The sequence below is a fragment of the Pelophylax lessonae genome (assembly GCF_965119305.1).
Source record: "Pelophylax lessonae genome assembly, chromosome: 9".
NCBI lineage: Eukaryota > Metazoa > Chordata > Amphibia > Anura > Ranidae > Pelophylax > Pelophylax lessonae.
The window spans coordinates 18,192,215-18,215,126 of NC_138776.1; the positions used below are offsets into that span (position 1 = coordinate 18,192,215).

Sequence of the window (22,912 nt, forward strand, 5' to 3'; positions counted from 1 at the left end):
CCCGGAATGAATTTGGAAAGTGATTGGTGTAACATCTATATAACAAAATTACATAAAAACATATTACACATAGATGCTTCATCCCGACCCATTTTTTTTGTACTAAGATATAGGTGCAGACCTGTACAATCTTATTAAGTATTTTAAAATAAATTGAATTTTAAAATACTTAAAATACGCCTGCCTTTACATGCACATGAACTTTAATGGCCTCCCAGTCTTAGTCCGTATTGAGTTGGCCCACCCTTTGCAGCTATAACAGCTTCAACTCTTCTGGGAAGGCCGTCCACAAAGTTTAGGAGTGTGTCTATGGGAATGTTTGACCATTCCTCGAGAAGCGCATTTGTGAGGTCAGGCACTGATGTTGGAGAGAAGGCCTGGCTTGCACACCATAATCCCCCCTCCACCAAATGATTTGGACCAGTGCACAAAGCAAGGTCCATAAAGACAGGAATAACCGAGTTTGGGGTGGAGGAACTTGACTGGCCCACACAGAGTCCTGATCTCAACCAGATAAAACACCTTTGGGATGAATAAGTGGAGACTGCGAGCCAGGACTTCTTGTCTAAAGACCTCACAAATGCGCTTCTGGAAGAATGGTCAAACATTCCCATAGACACACTCCTAAACCTTGTGGACAGCCTTCCCAGAAGAGTTTAAGCTGTTATAGCTGCAAAGGGTGGGCCAACTCAATATTGAACCCTACGGACTAAGACTGGGATGCCACTAAAGTTCATGCGCATGTAAAGGCAGGTGCCACAATAAAGAAATTAAAAAGTTCTTGGATGGCCACACTCCAATGGCACTGTCTTTATTGAAGCATAAAATCCATACGATATCAGTGGACACCAAAGACCACCAGCAACTGACGCGTTTCACACCTAGCACTCGTGCTTAAACTTAGCTGATAAAAGCAGGTGTCCCAATACTTTTGACAGTATAATGTATATACATGATTGAGCCTGCCTGTGCCGTGCTTCTGCAGGAATGGGGCGGCAAGTGGAAAGTTCAGAACTAATTATTGCTGTGACACTTGTCTGGTCCCATCATGTTACTACGCTTGGCATCTCTGAGAGCTATGACATTGAAGTGGATGAGTCCTGCTTTCTGTTGTGAGTTACATTGCCGTGTCGGTGACAGTAACCTTGTTCCCCTGAGCCAGGATCTGAGTTTTGTCATGTATACTTCCATAGCCACTGAAACAAGACCATATAAATGCTGTAACCTGCATGCAGACAACGTTCAGCTTGGTATACAAACAATACTGGTTATTATCCCAACCCAGGAATGCCCGCACTTTTCCTATATTACAATACATATTGTTATCTCCTTCTGACCTGGAATTCAAGGGAGCACATTAGAACCTCTTTATATGCAGAGAGAACGAAGACTTACATTTCACTGTTTTGTGGTGTTAATAATGTGTAGTTTTGCATTACCTAATTGCATTACTAATGAATACTTAGGCAGATATAATGGGAAATGTTACTGCAGTTTTTAGTTTGGGATTTTTTCCCATTGTATATAAATGTGATTATATCTACTTATTACTATAATTATATTCTGCCGACTTGTCCAGTGCAACAATGTTTTACTGTGGGTGGAATTTGGAATCCTGATTTTGTGCAGTTGGGTAAAGATTAGTATAGAGCATGTAGTTGAAAGAGTATGCTGGAGCTTCTGTTCTACACCAGTGGTCTCCAAACTGCAGCCTGCAGGCCAGATGCAACCCTTTGCTTGCCTTTATTCGTCCCTGTTCTTTTCCTTCCACAACATCAAATATGAGGCACCATTCCTTCTACTGACACCGACAAATGGGCACTTTTTTCTCACTGATGGTGCATTATTCCTTCCACTGACACCAATGATGGGGTTCTATTCCTTCCACTAATACCAATAAGGGGGCACTATTCCTTCTACTGACACAAACAAAGGGACACTATTCTAACCACTAATACCAATGATGGGGCACTTTTCCTCCCACTGATCAGTGGCAGCTGGTGCTCAAAATTTTTTGGGGGGCGCAAACAGAAAAATGTAATAGGCATTGCTTTGCGGCAAAAAACGCTATAAAAAATTGCGTGACTTTGAGGTCACCAAAGTGTGAATGGGGCCTTCAGTAATCAAGGTATAGTGTGCCCCCTTCAATGCAGAATGACCAGTGTGCCCCCTTTTAATGCAGAGTGACCATTGTGCCCCCTTTCAATGCAGAGTGACCAGCATGCCCCCTTTCAATGCAGAGAGACCATCGTGCCCCCTTTCAATGCAGAGTGACCAGCGTGCCCCCTTTCAATGCAGAGAGACCATCGTGCCCCCTTCAATGCAGAGTGACCAGTTTGCCCCCTTCAATGCAGAGTGACCATTGTGCCCCCTTCAATGCAGAGTGACCATTGTGCCCCCTTCAATGCAGAGTGACCAGCGTGCCCCCTTTCAATGCAGAGTGACCAGCGCGCCCACTTTCAATGCAGAGTGACCAGTGCGCCCCCTTTCAATGCAGAGTGACCAGCGTGCCCCCTTTCAATGCAGAGTGACCAGCGTGCCCCTTTCAATGCAGAGAGATCAGCGTGCCCCCTTCAATGCAGAGTGACCAGCGTGCCCCCTTTCAATGCAGACTGCCCAGCGTGCCCCCTTCAATGCAGAGAGACCAGTGCACTTACCTGCAGCGGCAGCTTCTCCTCAGTCCCCCGCGTCTCCTCAAGTCCTCCCGCCTCCTCCTCGGCCAATGGCATTGGTTCGCTTTCCTGATTGGCCAGGAGGAGGATCAGTGTGACAATAGCGAATTTTCATTCGCTATTGTCACACAAATGGGTGGGCTAGGGCGCAGTGCTCTACGCCCCGGGTCCACCCTTTTCTGAAGCCTATTAGAGCCTCTGGCTCTAATCAGGTGATTCAGAAAAAAAAACTCCATGCGTCTGGTGCCCTGCATGTAGATTAGGGGGCCGGACGCATGGATGGGGGGGGGGCGGCGCCCATAACGCACCAGCCGCCACTGATACCAATAATGGGGCACTATTCCTCCCACTGACACCAATGATGTGGCACTATTCCTCCCACTGACACTAATGATGGGGCACTATTCCTCCCACTGACACCAATGATGGGGCACTATTCCTTCCACTAATACCAATAAGGGGGCACTTATCCTTCTACTAATACCAAAGATGAGGCACAATTTATTCTACTGACATCAACAATGGGGTATTTTTCTTCCCACTAATACCAATGATGGGGCATTATTCCTCCCACTAATATCAATGATGGGGAACTATCCCTCCCACTGATACCAATAACGGGGTACTTCCTCCCACTGACACCAATGATGGGGCACTATTCCTTCCACTGATACCAATAATGGGGCACTATTCCTCCAACTGACACCAATGATGGAGCCTTATTCCTCCCACTGATACCAATAATGGGGTACTTCCTCCCACTGACACCAAGGATGGGGCACTATTCCTTCCACGGATACCAATAATAGGGCACTATTCCTGCAACTGACACCAATGATGGGGCACTATTCCTGCAACTGACACCAATGATGGGGCACTATTCCTTCCACTAATAACAATAAGGTGGCACTTATCCTTCTACTAATACCAAAGATGAGGCACCATTTCTTCTACTGACACCACCAATAGGGCATTATTCTTCCCACTAATACCAATGATGGGGCACTATCCCTCCCACTGATACCAATAATGGGGCACTATTCCTCTCACTGACACCAATGATGGGGCACTATTCCTCCCACTGACACCAATGATGGGGCACTATTCCTTCCACTGATACCAATAATGGGGCACTTTTCCTCCCACTGACACCAATGATGGAGCACTATTCCTTCCACTAATACCAATAATGGGGCACTTTTCCTCCCACTGATACCAATAAGGGGGCATTTATCCTTCTACTAGCACCAAAAGATGAGGCACCATTTCTTCTACTGACACCAACAATGGGGCATTATTCTTCCCACTAATACTTTCCTTCTACTGACAATAGCAATTACACCAATGATGGGACACTATTTCTCCCAATAACACCAGTGAAGGGGTTCTAATCCTTCCACTGATACTAATGATGGGGCGCTATTTCTCCCACTGGCCCCAATAATGGGGCACTATTTCGCCTGCTGACACCAATGACAGGGCACTTTTTCTTCCACTGACACCAACAATGGGACACTATTCCTCTAACTGATACCAAGAATTGGCACTATTTCACCTACTAGTACCAATTATGGTACACGACTCCTTCCACAGACACCAATGTTGGGGCACTATTCCGCCTCCTATTGACTACAGAGGCTATGTAATGTTCTTACTCCCACTGACCGCCTGAGGCATTGTTTACTCCCACTGATGCCGGGGCAATTTCTGCTTCCACTGGCCACAGTCCTGCCCCCCTAAAGTCTGAAGAATAGTTATTTAGCCTTTTGTTTAGAAAGTTTGGGGACCCCTGATCTACACTAACAGTACTATTGGGTGGTATACAGAAAACTAACCATCTGTTTTTGCTTGCTTTCATTACACGGGGTTTGAAGTGCTGCAAATTCAGAACAGTCAGTTTTCAGAGCTTGTCTAATGCCTCTCAATGCATAATCAATTACTTGTACCCTCTGAAGACTTGAGGCTGCTGGATGCTTGATAACCAAATGAGCTCTGCTGATGACTGTAAATGAATGACTGCAACATTTCACAACTAAGCAGACCGCCACACTTTAAGGTTTGTTTCTGACAACATGCATACAGGAATGTAAATGCTGCATAAAAGTAACAATATAATTTTTATTTGTATCTGTCAATTCAATGCCTTGCGGAGATAATAGATTTTATTTAACTCAGCTGAAATGTAAACTACATCTGTAAATTGTGGCAACAGATTTGTAATGGCTCATATACCCAAGTGCTGGTGGAAAACTCAGGAGAGCAATAAGGGATTGTCAGGGTGCAGAGTCACTTCCGACAGAATCTCCAGGATTTTCCATTTTACTGCTTCTGTGCATTGAGGCATTCCTCCAAATACGCTCATTCAGCATCAGATGATATGGCGCTTTTCCACTGCATGGAACTGAACGGTTCGGCTCGCTTTTGTGCTTTTCCACTGCTGGTACCGCATGGTATGGTATAGGAACGGTTCGGTACGGTACGGTACGGTACAACGTCGCTTTTCCACTGCATGGAACCCAACGGTACGGCTCTCAAAAACAGTACCACCTCGATTGTGGTTCCAAGAGGTACCATTCCCGGTGCCATATCCCACAATCCTTTGCATGCAGTCACTACTAGCCACTGATTGGTCAGAGAATCCCACCCACCCCGTTGTTATCCCACCCACTTAACTTTAGTACTACTTTAGTGGAAAAGCCAACCATACTGTACTGTACCGAACCATTCCAACACCGTACCATGCGGTACCAGCAGTGGAAAAGCAAACTGGGCCAAGCAGGGCCGAGCAGGGCCGAGTAGAGCCGAGCCGGTACTTGCAGTGGAAAAGTGCCAATAGAGAGCTCTTAGGTTTAGGGATGCTCCCGTACATGCTACTAAACTCTGAGTTACTTAGTGCTGACCCCTGCACTCTGTGTCTTTCATTACTGACCGCTGTTACTTACTTCTGACCACATGAATTCTGCACTACATACTACTGATCTCTGAACTCTGAGTTACATACTACTGACCCTTGTGCCACTCATTAGACAGAAATAAAACCTTGACAGAAGTTCTAATGCTTCCATTTGCTATAAAAAGTTAGTATTGGCTAGAGTTGTTTATAGAGGGACAGACCTCTTACCAAGGACAGGTCAATTTATTTGGGTTTCTGTTGTAGCCAGCAAAGCTAGGGTTAACTTGATTATAGTTAGCTGGCAGAGCTCCAAGGGCTGAGTTCCTGTCACCTCCCCTTGGCTTCCAGAAGCTCCTGGAGAGTTCTAGAACTTAGGGGGCAGAGGACAAGAGATGAGGCCTAAATATTTAAAGAGTCACCTCCAATCCCTGGGTGAGGATTGACCAGAAGGTGAAGAGATAAGTATTCTGGGCCATATGGGTCCAGTGGCCTCCAGCTAGAAGGAGCTCAAGAGGAAGAGAGAGAGCAGTATTGGAAGCCTCACACCCTTTCAGCCTCAGCTAGGCTTAGCTGAGTCACTCTGGGAGCCATTAGGACATGTTCAGCAGTCACCACATGAGCTACAGAATATTTCAAAGGGACTGAGTAAGCAAGGCCTGGAGTAAGGGAAGAAAAACCTAGACGGAGGGCCGACATGACAGGGTTAAAAGGGGGTTTGGAGTGGTAATTTAAGGAGGGTTAAAGGAAATAGTAAAGGGAGACTTACTGGATTGGTGGAGCGTAGGGAATAGGTGGGACTTTAGGGGTCAAACAGTAGGAGGGTCCTGGAGAGGTCTTCAGTCATGAGAGAGACAACGTCGAAACAACTTCCCACCCTCCCTCCCCTTTTGTTTGGTGGTTACGTTCTTGTGTGATTTTGGGCTGTTTTTCCTGGGTGGTATGTCAAGGCAGCTGGCGGGGTACAAGGTCCTTGTATGTGCTTTATTTGATAAATGAAAAATTGGTAGGGACCTGTCTTGGGTACGGCTCCCTGTGGTTTGTCTGGGTTGTATCTGCCAATAGTGGTGTTGTCTCTGAGTCTGTGTTTTGCGTCTGGAGGCCTAAGTTTGGTTAAGCAGGTACGTGAAGTAGTGGTGCCTACAAGGACCTTGGGGCTCCAAATTTCAGAATGTACTTACCGTATTTTTCGGACTATAAGGCGCACTGAAATTCCTAAAATTTGATCAAAAACCGGCAGTGCGCCTTATAATCCGGTGCGCCTTATATATGAAAATAGTTTGAAAATTTACCGTTAACTGGATGGTTTGACCAAAGGGGTGCAACCACTGGACATAAGTGTCAATCTTTCCTTCAAGGCGAAACTGCGAATCACGTGGGAAAACTGGATGATGGAAGGAGAGCACTACTTCATGAAGACCAGGAGGCAACGCCGGGCCAGTTATGCCACTGTGTGCCAGTGGATACTGGATGCCTGGCATAAAGTATCCGCCGGAACTGTCATCCGAGGGTTCGCAATGAGCACCTGCCAGTAAACCTCGCGCGGATCAACGTTCCAAAAAAAAAGTGCGCCTTATAATCCGGTGCGCCTTATATATTAAAAAAGTTTGAAAATTTACCATTAACTGATACTGCGCCTTATAATCCGGTGCGCCTTATAGTCGCGAAAATACGGTACTGTTGCTGGTATGATTTGTATATGTTATTTATACAATTTGGCCATTAAACTCCAACTATGGTGTCTAGTGTTTTACTTGGGTAAAGAAATAAGGGAGAGTGTTGGTCAAGCAGTTCATAGAGACAAAATCATCTTTTATACCCTAGTCAAGTAGCTTCAAATAGTACACCCCAGAGTCTATAGAGGAGAAGCTTCCAGGTGCAATACCCAGCTAGCAATCTACAGGGAGACAGCTTAGAGCAGCCTTTCGCAACCTTTTTAACACAGAGGAACCCTTGAAATACATTTCTAGTCTCGGGGAACCCCTGATAAAAATTTAAAATCTACAACTCATGACACATTAGTGTGACAGTCAGTGGGAAGAATGCTCCTTACTCTTGTCATCATTGGGAAGAATTACCCACTTACAGATAGCTAAAAGGAACAATGGTGTCATTGGGAACATATCAGAGAAGCAGAAATTGCCCATTGCTCAAGGAACCCCTAGCAACCTCAAGAGGAACCCTAGTAGAGAGACCCTGGCTTAGAGCCATCCAGATCCAGTGCAGCTACACTACACCTCTTACTCTGGGATACCAAGGAGAAGCTAGGTGCCTTGGCAGTTTCCTCAGAAGAAAATCATGTGCATTTATTGTTGTGGAACTTATTTCTTTAACAGTCAAGCTGATCTGTACATTCCTGGGAGGACAGCAGTGTGATTTTTGAAAGCACAGACAGTTTCAAGTCCTCAAGTTACACTCAACTACAGTTCTTGGCATCCCGTGTCTAGTCATCCCCATTCAAGTTTGTTCCCCATTAAACTAAAAACAAAAAAAAACAGCCTGGACTGGTTTTTGACTACTAAAAGGAATGCCTGAAAACTGCTTTTGCCTTGCTGTAAAAATGGTCCTTAAGGGGGTAGCGATACATCTACTTATATCAGAGAACTAGCACAGTAGCCAAGTGGTTAGCACTTCCACCTAGCAGTACTGGGGTTGTCAGTTCAAATCCCAAACACAGCACTACCTCCATGGAGTTTGCATGTTCTCCCTGTCCATGCGTGGGTTTCCTCTGGGTACTGCAGTTTCCTCCCAAAGACTTGCTGGGAGGTTAATTGGCCCTAGTATGAATGTGAGTTAGTGACTTTAGATTGTAAGTTCCTTGGGGGCAGGGACCTTTGTGAATGTATAATATGTAAAGTACTGCATAAATTGACGGTGCTATATAAGTACCTTCGATAATAAACCTACACTTGGGCTTTAATGGACGAAAGCCAGTGTAACTTTTTCTCTCTTTACGTCACACTTCAATGCTTAGTGTTCCGAGAGGAAATGCTTTACCGTTTTGTATTTGTGTTGGCAGGGAGAGTCTACAGAACATGTTCTGGCCAATTGATGGATTTCACTTGACTTGGGTGCCAGAATAACAAGTGTGTTCACACAGTTGGATGAAGAGGTTTTCAGAGCAAGAAATGAACTTTGGCAGAAAAAGTAAATCTTGATCTATACAGTTCTTTTATTCAATGGACACGATCTGCCAAAACGGAAGAATACAGCCAAATTCAAAGCCTGTGAAAGTCAAGGCAGTTTATCAAATGTTTATGTACTGCTAGAGCAGTCAATAAATTCTTCATGCCGATAAATCAGTCGTGGTGTCAGTGTTCATCATGGATGGCTGCAAGGTTGTCCACACATTAAAGAAACACGATTTTACCAGTGAATGGAATTATCAAACTCTAATCGAAGAAATGTACACAACAACCTCAGTTTTGAGTGGTGTTTGAGGGTTAAAACCCAATTATACCAAATATAATGATAGGCTAAGCCACTGGTATGCAAATTATGCCAATTGATTGTTAAACCTATCTGACATGCTACTTGATGTTAAAGCTCATCTCTGGGCAAGGTTACCCCTCATACTAGGCAAACCACCCATTATATTTAAAATAATAAACTAAATTCCCAAATACTTACCTGAATCCTCAATCACATGATGTGCCTGGTCCCGAGTCCTTTTGGTTCTTGTCAGGGCTTACCTTGGTTAGACTCTGTAGTGCAGAGATGTACGCTCACCCTTGCAGATATCCACAGTCCAAGGTGACCAGGTAAGGAAGCCACCTGGGCTGTGAATCTGTGCACGGGGGGCTTGGCAGGAAAGGTGCTCCAATTAGCAGTACCGGCAGGAACACAAATGGAAGGATAGTCCAGGAATAATCGTAGTCAATGGATGCCACAAGTCAGGATAAACACGAAGCGGAGGCAAGGTTAGAAGCCGGAGTTAGTCTGGAAAAAAAAGCTCAGAAGAACACAGGAACTAAATCTGTCAACCAGTAACAATGAACTGACACTGCTCTCAGGGAGTGGCAGTGTTTTATCCCTTACTTAAATGAGCAATTAGCTTCAGGTGGACAATGAGAGACAGGAGCATTCTCAGGTAAAGTCCAGCCCCCTAGTGCTGCAGGCAAAGCCAGATAAACAAGACTGGATCCATATGAGCTGAAGTGTGGCTCAGAGGCAGGACAAAAGACACAGAACATCAAAGTACCCAGGCCCAAATCCCCCGCTAGGCACTCAACGGCGGCCACGCCTGGCCGTTTGTATGGCATGGCGAGAGCTGTGACAGTTCTGGGCTGCAAAATAAAAGGGTCCTTCTTCAGGAACCCATGTCACTACCTGGTAGACACACGCACGCCAGAAATTGTTTATTTTATTTCATTTTGGACAGATTCAATCATTGAAGAATTTCATTTCGTCATATACATTATGTTGAACCGATTTGTTTTTGGAATACGTTTCGTATCTTAGGCATTCGTTTCATATATTTGTTGCTCTGGGTGGATTTGAAAAATTTTAGAGCTTTTCCAGAACATTGGTATATAGTCAAGATATTATCAAACTGGAAGGATTCAATATTTTCGGACGCTAGTCCAACCCACCAAGTGAAATGACATGAGCTGATTGGACAATATTGGCTGGCGTCACATGCATCAAAATTAACAAATGGAACAAAATTCTGATCCATTCCCTATGCGAATTATTGAACAAATTCAAAACTGAATAAATTTTCCATATGGGTCAATATTTTCGGACGCTAGTCCAACCCACCAAGAGAAATGACATGAGCTGATTGGACAATATTGGCTGGCGTCACGTGCATCTAAATTAACAAATGGAACAAAATTCTGATCCATTCCCTATGCGAATTATTGAACAAATTCAAAACTGAATACATTTTCCTCATGGGTCCGAATTACTATTGCATCATGTGACATCACTTGAAAGAAACAAATGCATTTGTTAATTTCCTTATAACTTTTTTTTGGATTCATGGACATTTATTAATATGTCCACTCGGTGATTCGTATACAACCAAATGTCTGAAAAGTAAAAAGAGGATTTGAAGGTTAAATAAAAATGTGAATAGCTGGGAGGGGTATGGAAGATTCCATTTTGCCCTACGTTGGTCTTGAAGTAGATACACCAATGACACTTCCTCATTGTGTCAAAGGCTCCTGTACCTTTCTGTTGGCCAATCACTATCATGGTTATTCTCAATAGTCAATAGAAGGGGATAAGCCACCTTTCTAAGCTATCAGGGAATGTTGTGTAGCACTGCCTCCTTGAGGGTTGCTGGTAATTGTGTGTTCTTCTGTGCCCCTTTGACCCTGTGAACCGTCCAGCCCTCCTGACACTCTAGGTTCAGACATGTTGTGTATAAGTTTAAATGACACGCTGACACAATGCAAATAGATTTTAATTCCTTAGTTCAGCTTTACTCAAGGAAAAGGCTAGAAAAGAGTATTAAATAAATAGGTCCTGGATAAACAGCCAGGGCTCAGTTCAAATAACACTAAAGAACAGTGAATAACCAATTATAATAACAAGTAAATATACCAAATATACACAGTTTCTTGCAGTAAGTGAATGAATCTCTCAGAAAGATATAAATTGCTATAAGAAATGCTTTTACTAAAGGGGAACCCTGGGCCTGCCTATAATACCTGTATCCTAATGAAAGATGGGGTAATCTAGATACCAGTAACTTGTCCCCTTTAAGAGCAATGATATAGCAATGTTCAATTTGCAAGGCCTTGCTAAGATCTTCACCGGCAGTTGGAGCTCAAAGAACAAATGATTTTCCAGTGCAGAACAGTGTGAAACAGGCAATGCAGAATAGCTGATTATCAATGATCCACTAACTGATCCAGTGTAGAGTGTCTGTGGTCAGTGTCTAAGGGAAACTGTAGCAACTCGTGACTGGACTCTGAGCAGGTGCTCTCTCACCAATCCTGATGTCCTTCTTATGAGTATTGGAAGAACAGGCAGAGGCAACTATCCACGCTGTGAGACACTGAGATGGCTGTACTCTGCTGTCTCAGTGAGTCCCACCAACTCCACTCGATCAGCAATACTGCAGGGATGTCCACGATGCAGCGATGGTCATCTGTCCCGCCTGGGCTGAGTCTGCAAGCAGCTGGGTGGTATGCAGTAGGCTGCAGTCTGCTCCCTCTGTGGCAGACTGATGCACACACAATGTATCCTGGGAAGCAAGAGAGCATGGGCCTGTTCAGCAGAAGGCCTGAAGAAGGAGCGCATACTCCACAACGCGTCGCCGTTTTTCACGTTCTCTCTTTGTGACCAGGAAGTGACGTCATGGTCCCTCTGTGCTCTCTCCCTGTGCATTCCACAGACTCCGGAAGCTTCGGTTACCACCGAGGAACCCTGTATGCCGACAGAACCAGCGGGAGAATCCCCATAAAGGACCCGCAGGATCGTGATTCAGAGACCCTTCTATGCCATTACATGCTTTTAATAAGCTTACCATTGTGAGCAAGTTTTTTTTCATACATCCTATTAAATCATCTTTCTGCTGCACTTAGAAGGCGCTGTGTTTTCTCTCCCTCTTGTACTTCCAGAGCAACTTCTAATTCTTCCACAATCAGCCACTACAGTGGGCAGAAGGTCCAGCCAGTTTCTAGGACAATTTTACCTTATACTGTTGCCCCTTATACCCCCTGTTTGACTAACGATATAGTGAACTCTACTTGCGCCAATCATTTTGTTTTTAGTGTCAGATAATGGTAGTCTGCTTCCGGCTACATCTGGATCATGCTATATAAGATGAGGAACAAGACAAAGATTGGTAACAATTGGTAGCAAAGATACATAGGGGAGCAAAAGTGACAAGAGTGAGGTATTGGCTGGATAGGGCACAATAATCTGGCAAACAGGAAGTTCAAAGGCATGGCTTAAATAGGAAGTTCATGGGAGGAGCAAAAAGTTCAAAGTTCAAAAGAAGCAAGACACAAGGAAAGATTGTCTAAGGCAGGGGTGTTAAACTCAATTTCATTGCTGGCCGCATCAGCATTATGGTTGCCTCCATAGGGCCAGTTGTATCTGTAAGACTATGTCTGCCTTCATTTTGTTAAGCGCTGCGCAAACTGTTGGCGCTATATAAATCCTGTATAATAATAATAATAATAATAATAAAGACTACATAAATACACTGCCTGGCCAAAAAAGAAGTCACCAACAGGAATTAACTAAGCAACTAACTAAACTAAGCATGCAGTAACTCTCCTTTTGGACAGTTACTGCATGTGCCCAAAGAATGAGGTCAGCTGACTACCTGAATATACTGAATGACCAGGTTATTCCATCAATGGATTTTTTTCTTCCTTGATGGCACGGGCATATTCCAAGAGGACAATGCCAGGATACATCGGGCTCAAATTGTGAGAGAGTGGTTCAGGGAGCATGAGACATAATTTTCACACATGGGTTGGCCACCACAGAGTCCAGAACTTAACCCCATTGAGAATCTTTGGGATGTGTTGGAGAAGGCTTTGCGCAGTGGTCCGACTCCCCCATCATCAATACAAGATCTTGGTGGAAAATGAATGCAACACTGGACGGAAATAAATCTTATGACATTGCAGAAGCTTATCGAAACAATGCCACAGCGAATGCGTGCCGTAATCAAAGCCAACCAAATATTAGTGTGTGTGACCTTTATTTTTTGGTGGGGACTTTTTTTTAGGCCAGGCAGTGTATATCTACTGTTTATCATATTAAATAATTGCTTCTGCATTAGATTATTACTGGTTTTAGTAATAACTTAAGACTTACACTGTGAAGGGCAGGTATTGACCAGCATGGAGACCACTCACGCTCCTGTAGCAGAAGATGCAAGTCTGAAAAGGAGGATCACGCATCGCTGGCATCATCCATAAGAAATTTTATTAGAGACTGCGCAGACAGAACATGGTTCTGCCATGGTGTTGTCTGAGAAGTCTTCAATAAAGTTTCTTGTAGATATAACCAGAGGTTTGCAACCCTCCTTTTCAACTAGCATAGAATTGTATTATTCTCATAATAATTATAAGCAGATGTCCAGAGCACCCCATCCCCAGTTACATCAGGTGTCAAAAGCCCCCCCACAATCAGAAGTCAAGAGTCTCCCACCCTTAGTTACATCACAGTGCACCCTGGTACCTTGTGCTGCTGCCAGGAAGGAGCTGGGAAGCAAAAAGTACAGGGTCTCTAGGAGGACCAGAGGATGTCTGGAGTCCGCTGCCAGAGTCTGCTAACTGCGAAGACAAGGAAGGTACAGAAGCTGCAGAAGAGGAGTGAAATGCCCTGGCGGGCCTTGTGTTTGACATATACGGCCTAAGGAATCAGGCAAAGCACTGTGCAGTATCTCAGGTGGCTCAGTAGAAAGAGATACTACCACACACAGCAGAGGTCGCAGGTTCGGATCCAGGTCTTGACACACAATTATGGTCTGGTGTCACCTTTTCTGGGCAGGGGTGGTGGGGTGGGCACAACAGCAAATGTTTGGGGAAAGATGTGTTTGCAGAAGTTGCCGTTTTATAGTTATGAAATCCCTCCCTGATCATTACTGCACAGATCAAGCAATGACCATTTTACTATTGTGATTTCAGCTTATTTGGTTGGTATAAGAAGATTATTAGCTCCAGCTGCTTTCTGTCTGCTGGAATAAACATAAATTTGTCTTATCAAGCTAATCAGTTTTCATTCACCTCTGTGATCTATGAGGGTGCAGACTAGTCTGTTACTGGTATTTATTGAGTGACTGCTTAATTAGGATTTTTTTTTCTTTTTTTTTAATCCCCTGTTGAAAAAATTTGCTTTCCAAACTGGTTTTTATTTTTCTTATTAAAAGACGTGTTCCATTGTAATTGCTGCGAATTGGATTGGAAAAGCGCCAAGGTTTTTATTAGCCCAATAAATGTGAAGTGTCTCTAATAATGCGCTTTGATTGGAATTAGAATATGTTAATCGTCTGCTCCTTCTTTCACAATATTTGTATTCCTTCACTGCATTTAGGTTTTTGTTAAAGAGGCTGAACAGACTTAACTCAGATATAAACATAAAGCCCTAATAGAGCCGTACTCTGCGGGGAGACATTGAAATGCATAATTCCTCAAGATCCAGCGCGGTAGAACTTGACTTCTTTTTAACCTTGAATATTTCTGCCTGCATCTCTGGGCTTTGTGAATTAAAGGGAGAACACTGTGTATGGAGCACTGCGTGGTCTGCTAAGTACTGCAGAGTTCAGTGAAAGTTGATTGGAAGGAAGGGACATCACCACCCCCCTCACACATTGCACAGGAACAGAGTTGAGGCTATCAATCAAAGGCTGTGTGCTGGGGGTTCCTCCCCTGTCACCTTTTTATCTCTTGGTGTCAGGAAAACTTGTCAGTAGTGACTCATGCTGATAGCAGAGGAAGGAGGCAGCAGACAGAAATGACACTTAGTGCTCTGGACTGAGACAAGTGCCCACTATAGAGGGATATGCTTTGTTCATTTTTCATGTTTGAGGTTTACAACTACTTTAAAGAAGGCAGTTGGAGGTTCAGCCACAGTCATATAGCTCTCAGGCTCCACGATTTTCGTGGGGGGTTGGCAGGAAAGTGAATCTTTCATTTTTCATGGGAGGCGTGCTTTTACTTTGGGGAAACATGGGCCTTCCTCTGCCAGCGATATTGGATGGTATATTTTGCAGGTACAGTATTTGTATGTCACACACTGGCTATAGATTTTTATCCTTGTAAAGTGCTTCAGACCCAGAAGTGCAGTGCAGGATGATTTCCCACCTTGACCAAGCCCAGTCACATCACATGCTGAGCAGATAAAAAGACATGTCCCATAAACTGGTACCTGGCACCCTATTGGATTCCTATTCCAACTCTACCAAGCAACTCATTCTCCTTTATTTTAGGCCAGGGGTCTCCAATCATTTTAAACAAAGGGCCAGTTTACTGCTCTTCTAACTGTAGGGGGGCTGGACTGTAGCCAACGGGGGTAGAAAATACCCCAGCATCACTGGGAGTAAACATTGCCAATAACTTGGTGGTCACTGCAAGTAAATAAGTTGCATTGGAATGCATTTTTGTCAATGGGAGGAATAGTGTCCCATCATTGGTATCAGTGGGAGGATTAGCACCCCATCACTGGAGTCAGTGGAAAGAATAGTGCCCCATGATTGGAGTCAGTGGAAAGAATAGTGCCCCATGATTGGTGTCAGTGGGAGGAATAGTGCCCCATCATTGTTGTCCGTAGAAGGAATAGTGCCTCATCATTGGTGTCAGTGGCAGGAGTAGTGCCCCAATCATTGGTGTCAGTGGGAGGAATAGTGCCCCATCATTGGTGTCAGTGGGAGGAATAGTGCCCCATCATTGGTGTCAGTGGGAGGAATAGTGCCCCATCATTGGTGTCAGTGAGAGGATAGTGCCCCATCATTGATATTAGTGGGGGGAGGAGTAGTGCCCCATCATTGGTGTCAGTGGGAGGAGTAGTGCCCCATCATTGGTGTCAGTGGGAGGAATAGTGCCCTGTCTTTTGTGTCAGTGTGAGGAATAGTGTCCCATCATTAGTGTCAGTGGGAGGAATAGTGCCCCATTATTGGTGTCAGTGGAAGGAATAGTGCCCCATGATTGGTGTCAGTGGGAGGAATAGTGTCCCATCATTGGTGTCAGTGGGAGGAATAGTGCCCCATCATTGGTGTCAGTGGGAGGAATAGTGCCCCATCATTGGCATCAGTGGGAGGAGTATTGTCCCATCATTGGTGTCAGTGGAAGGAATAATGCCCCATCATTAGTGTCAGTGGGAGGAATAGTGCCCCGTGACTGGTATTAGTGGGAGGAATAGTGCCCCATCATTGGTGTCAGTGGGAGGAATAGTGCCCCATTATTGGTATCAGTGGGAGGAATAGTGCCCCGTGACTGGTATTAGTGGGAGGAATAGTGCCCCATCATTGGTATCAGTGGGAGGAATAGTGCCCCTTCATTGGTATCAGTGGGAGGAATAGTGCCCCTTCATTGGTATCAGTGATAGGAATAGTGCCCCTTCATCGGTGTCAGTGGGAGGAATAGTGCCCCATCATTGGTATCAGTGGGAGGAATAGTGTCCCATTATTTGTATCAGTGGGAGGAATAGTGCCCCATCATTTGTGTCAGTGGAAGGAATAGTGTCCCATTATTTGTATCAGTGGGAGGAATAATGCCCCAAAATTGGTGTCAGTGGGAGGATTAGTGTCCCCAAGGGCCAGAAAAAGGTAAGCAAAGGGCCCCCGGGTCACAGTTCTGAGACCAATGTTTTTGACTAAAGAACATTTAAAATGAACATTTCAGGCAAAATGCTTTGCTAGTAACGTGATAAAATGTGTACATACATGCATCTACGTGTCCCTCGGCCATTAGGGATTTATGGGAATGTTGGGGAATTCCATTTAACACATTTAGAGAATCTGTAAATTCAACAGGCACCAAGTTGGTCCTTCGGACTGGCACTGAGTTGGTCCTTCAGACTGACTATTGCCTTATTCTGTCCAGAATGGGATTTGTCCATTTTCCATAACCTGGGAGGAGTCTCCTAATGGATGGAGCCATTTGCCTCCCCCTGGGGATGGTGGATGATTACATTTTGTTATAAACTAGAGTTCAGTTTATTGTGTTATAACCTCTATGGTAATGTTTTCCAATTGAGTTTTCATTGATTTTATCATAAAAGTTTGTAAGATAATGCTGCAAGTTTTATTATCACAAAGCAGACTAAATAATGTGTATATGTATTTGGAATGCCAATTGACAAATATGCTGCTGGGAGATGTTTTTTGGCTAGCCCACATCAGCTGTCTAATACATAGTGAATGAACTAGACTGGGGGGTCTCCAAATTGTGGTCAGGGGCCAACCCACTACAAGCCTTTATCTGGCCACAGCAACCCCAGCTGGCTGGCAGTGGTCTACGTATTGTAATACAGAGAATGGCACATTCACAGCCAGCCATGATCCTCCCTCAGTGTCCAGCACAAATATCAAACCCCCCCCCCGCGGTGGTTGGTTGCTGGGATGCTGGCAGTGACTATTGCCCCATCCCCAGCATTCCATTCATCAGACTTATTCCATCCTCTGCCTCCCAGCTTCCACCCTGCTGTTCTGCCACCTGAGGCGTAAGGGGGGACTCTGCTTGACAGAAGTGGATGTAAGGGAGGACACTGCTAGACACACGTGGATGCAAGGGGGGGGGTCTCTGCTGGACACGCGTGGATGCAAGGGGGGACTCAGGTGGGCAGCCATGGATGGACAGGGTACTCTGATGGGAACATATGGATGTAAGGGGGACTCTGAGGGGCACACATGGAGGTAAAGCTGGCCATAGGTGATTCTTCCATCCACACAAATGAGGTGGATGGAGTCATCTCCCCTGCTAGGACATTGTACTGTGACAGCAGGACTCTCTGCTGTTAGAATATACTAATGCTTGACAAAAGTTTTTCAACATTCCTGTTCGACTATCAGCTTCTGTCAAACAGCAACATGAATCGAAATTTGGTCTTCCCAGCAGAACCAGACGGACAGAGTTTGATCTATCTATGGTCAGATTCAGACACTGATGGGCACTCCTGAATATACTGCAAGTGGGGACTTATTCATTAATTTAATTCTTAATAAACACATTTATAAGACAGCTTTTTTTTCCAGCCCATGAATATTTGTAAAATATACAGTATGATGTGTTCCTTGTACTAAAATGTTTGAAGATCCCCCCAAGTTAGACCAAAAGCAAGTTAGACAAATCCTTCCAAATCTAATCTCAAGTTTTCTGCTGAAACCATTTGTTTTTTGAATGCAATGAGATGGTTCCTGGATTCCACCATGCGTGATGGCCCCTCGATTCCACCACGCGTGATGGCCCCTCGATTCACCCACACAAGATGGTCATTCGATTCCACCACGCATGATGGCCCCTAGATTCCACCACGTGTGACGGCCCTTCGATTCCACCACTCGTGATGGCCCCTCGATTCCACCACACGTGGTGGCCCCTCGGTTCCACCACACGTGATGCCCACTTGAATGCAATGAGATGGTCCCTCGATTCCACCACGCGCGATGGCCACTCGATTCCACCATGCGTGATGGCCCCTCGATTCAACCACACAAGATGGTCCTTCGATTCCACCACGCATGATGGCCCCTAGATTCCACCACGTGTGACGGCCCTTTGATTCCACCTTGCATGATGGCCCCTCGATTCCACCACAGAAGATGGTCCTTCGATTCCACCACACAAGATGGTCCTTTGATTCCACCACACAAGATGGTCCCTTGATTCCACCATACCCGATGGTCCCTTAATTCCACCATACCTGATGGTCCCTTGATTCCTCCCTACCCGATGGGCCTTGATTCCATCATAAATTATGTAAGAGATTCGCTTTCCTTGTATGGTCAGCGTGCCCGCACTCTGCTAACGAGACATTGGGTCGGTTTTGCCATATGTATAATTTAAAGCACAATGTCAGCATATTCATTCCCAGGTGATCGCTGATATGAAATTCTGCTGTTTGTGAACAAATTATTTTCTAAAAATACACATTAATTTGTATTCATGAAGCTCTACGGTTGAGTGATCTTACATTTCAGCTGGAAATTGAGAACAGATTAGCTAAGTGAGAGTGGCAATAAAGCATACTGCCACATTAATGCAAGAATAAGAATGTCATTCCGTGTCCCGCGCTCCGCAATGTTCAGTGCCAGTGATTCTCATGCAATGTGTACATATCTTTAAGTCTAGTTATCGATTCGTTTGACATAAGATGGAATTACCATTTTCACTTGAACACACTGCTACTGAAAAACATGTAATTACCAGGAACTCGCGGCTTTCTTTACAATTCAAACCCCACCAGTCAGAATGATATATCCCAATATTACACAGCGGATATTTCTCTGTGCTGTTATTACAGAACTCTATTCCTAGATTATGTAATCTGTTTTTACATCAGAAATAACAATATTCTTTTTCTCTGTCATTTTAGTGCTAACAATAACTCAGACGGAAGCAAGTTAAATGGGCAAGGAAATCTCCAGGATTCAGCTGACGCACAAATGCAGCCAAGAAGCAACTTCTACACCAGAAACAACATCCAGAAGCGGCTGGTTAAAGAGGGTAAATGGAATTCATTGTGTTGTGCTGGCTTTTTCTTCTTGCTGAGAAATGCAGTCGTAATTTAACTACAGCGACTATTACTATAATAAATGAGTACTGCGATAAGAACATCCGATTTCAAGGATCTCCTGCCAGTATACATATTGTATTATTGTGACTCTAGATGTAGAAAAGCACACTAGGGTTAAAGAAAGTGCCAGTTCCCACAGGGAGGAAGCGGGGAAATTGTCCTATACTATACATCAGTTACAAAATGTATCCTTGCAAAAGAAGCTGTCACAGATCAGGAGTAAGGCTCAGATACTAGTAGCTTTCGCAGTAGAGAGACTCCCACCGACCAGCAGGTTAGGTATACAAGCAGGTTACCCTGGCAGATGTTGCAGGCTCTAAGCACTAACCGGTGTTAACCCAAACTCCTGATGCTGTGGATAGGTTTTGCTGCATGTTAGTACTAGGTTATGGCCCTCAGGATCGCCCCCACCAGAAGGTGATCAAGCAAAAACATAATTGGGGCGGCACAATGGTGTAGTGGTTAGCACTTTCACCTAGCAGCAAGAGGGTCGCTGGTTCAAATCCTAACCACGACACTACCTGCCTGGAGTTTGCATGTTCTCCCTGTGCCTGCATGGGTTTCCCCCGGGCACTCCGGTTTCCTCCCACACTCCAAAGACATGCTGGTAGGTTAATTGCATCCTGTATAAAATTGGCCCTACTATGTATGAATGTGAGTTAGGGACCTTAGATGTGAATGTGTAATGTATATGTAAAGCGCTGTGTAAATTAACAGCGCTATATAGGTACCTGAAATAAATAAATAAATAAATAAAAATAGTTGGGAAACAAGCCAAGGGTTGGTAACAAATGATAGCGGCAAAAAGGACAGCTGCAGATGCAAAAGAGTAAGATATTGGCTGGAGGGAGCACAATTATCTGGTAAACAGGAAGTGCAAAGGCATGGCTTACATAGGAAGTTCGTGGGAGGAGCAAGGAGTTCAAGGTTCACAAGGTACGAGGAAAAATTATCTAAGAGTTCTAACAGGACGCTGTCCAGCATTTCAGTTGGCTCAGCAAGAACAGCTACTGTCGGAGGGAGCAGAGGTTTTGAGTTCAGATCTCGGTCCTGACAGAAGCCCTGCAGCATTGGTGGCTCTTGCTAGTTATGAACTAATGAAGGTTCATTTATACTACACTTGGGCCATAGTGCATGATACTCACTGGCACCAAAAATTTGGACCAGCTACAAAATTTCTGCCTGTATACACATTGTATTATTGTGATTTTGGATGTACAGAAACACACTGTATGGTTTTAGAAAATGCCAGACCCAACAGTGAAGGAGCAGAGACATTGTCCTATACTATGGACCAGTTACAAAATGTCTCTTTGCCAAAGATGCCCTGTGTGAACTTGCAGCACTGGTGGCTCATGATGTTATGAACTAATGAAGGTTCATCTATACTTCATTTGCAAGTACACTGGCAATTCTATTAGGGCTGTACCAACATAAAAAAAGATAGGCATTAATTCTTTGTTAACTTACATAGATCGTTCAAATTTCATATGCTGGTAGAGTAACGTCCTCTATAGTGACTTTTCTTCTTCTTCTTTCTTTTCATTGCAGGTAAAGAATGGATTCCAAGGAGAAGCAACGTTCCTTCATTGAGTTCTTGATGAAGGAGGGGTGAAGGCTGTCCGACATCCACAGAAGGCTACAGAATGTTTACAGAGATGACACCATTGAGAAGAGCAATGTCTTGTCATTGGTGACTCTTTTCAATGGAGTCATCTCCGTAAACATTCTGTAACCTTCTGTGTATGTCGGACAGCCGACACTTCCTTCATCAAGAACCTAATGATGGCACGTTGCTCCTGTTTGGGATCTGTTAAAGAAATTATGAATGTTTCATAATTATTATATGTGTTATAATCATTTATGCTTAAATATATATATAATGTTTCCTGGAACTGCATTTCTTCAGCAGATTCTGCTAAGAATTTAAACAGTGGCTACTGCATATCCTGCCATATGTTTTTTGTTAAAGACCTTACATTACACTATATTGCATGACGTTTGTATATCCTGTCCAGATGTTTTAGAATACAATAGACTACTGTTCAACCCCCCCCCCCCCCCCTTAGGATATATTAAAGGCTGTCAATCACTGTCCAAAGGAAGGGGGGGTTTCAATCTTAACTTTGTCCAAAGTGTATATAAGGATAAGGAGACACGTATGCAAACCAGACGGGTTATAGTAGCTAACAGCAGTGTGCCAGTATAACCTGTCTCCTTGTATAAGAGTATTAAAATGCATTCTTTCCTTGTAATCAGCTTGTGGTCTAAAGGTGATTTCCCTTACATCTTTGGTGCCGAAACCCGGGAATCCAACAGAATCCATTATTTACCTGCAATGAAAAAGAAGAAGAGTTACAATAGAAGAAAAGTTACTCTTCTAACATGTGGAATTTGACTGACCTATGAAAGTTAACAATAAAGTTATGTCCACTTTTTCATTATTTGTGGTACAGCCTTCCTATGTATTCTTGCCAAACACCACAAAGGACTTCATTGCTCCATTTTCCTTTGCAGTATCCACCACACACTGGCCAGTCATGCAAGGAATCCTCTTCATTAATTTTGGCAGTGTAGCCAGATTTTATGAAAATACCACCATGCCTCTTCAACAGATGAAAAAGGAACTTCTTAAGAACTTCTGCAGTTCTTAATTTTAATTGGAGTGAATCATGGTTTGATCCACCACTGCAATTGCAATGCTGTATTGGGCACACTGTAGAGTCTATCTGCCACTCCCTGCTCAGTTGTAGCAGGCTAAGCCTTGCTTTCCAGCCAACCTGCTGTTGTTTCTAGCCCAAGTCAGTACCCTGTATATTTCTGTGGAGAACACTTGAGCTACAGGGAAAAACAAAGACATTGGGGGTTGATTGACTAAAACTGGAGGGTGTAAAATCTGGTGCAGCTCTGCATAGCAACCAATCAGCTTCCAGGTCTTTTTTTTGTCAAATCCTAATTGAACAAGCTGAAGTTAGAAGCTGATTGGCTACCATGCACATCTGCCCCAGATTTTGCACTCTCAAGTTTTAGTAAATAAACCCCATTCAGAAGGGTATCAGGACAATATCCCCCCCGCACAATATCCCCCCGGAAAACATCCCCCTGGACATAATCCCCCCTGGACAACATTCCCCCGAGTAATAAT

At 44.2% G+C, this 22,912-nt stretch overlaps 1 protein-coding gene across 1 annotated transcript in view; it reads left to right on the plus strand.

Moving 5' to 3' along the window:
- ZMAT4 (zinc finger matrin-type 4) overlaps window positions 1-22,912 on the plus strand; it is an 866,722-nt gene that overhangs the window by 810,494 nt on the left and 33,316 nt on the right. The window contains exon 7 of the mRNA XM_082267441.1: window positions 19,567-19,697. Within this exon, the coding sequence (XP_082123567.1) occupies window positions 19,567-19,697 (131 nt within the window). The remainder of the gene's footprint in view (window positions 1-19,566; window positions 19,698-22,912) is intronic.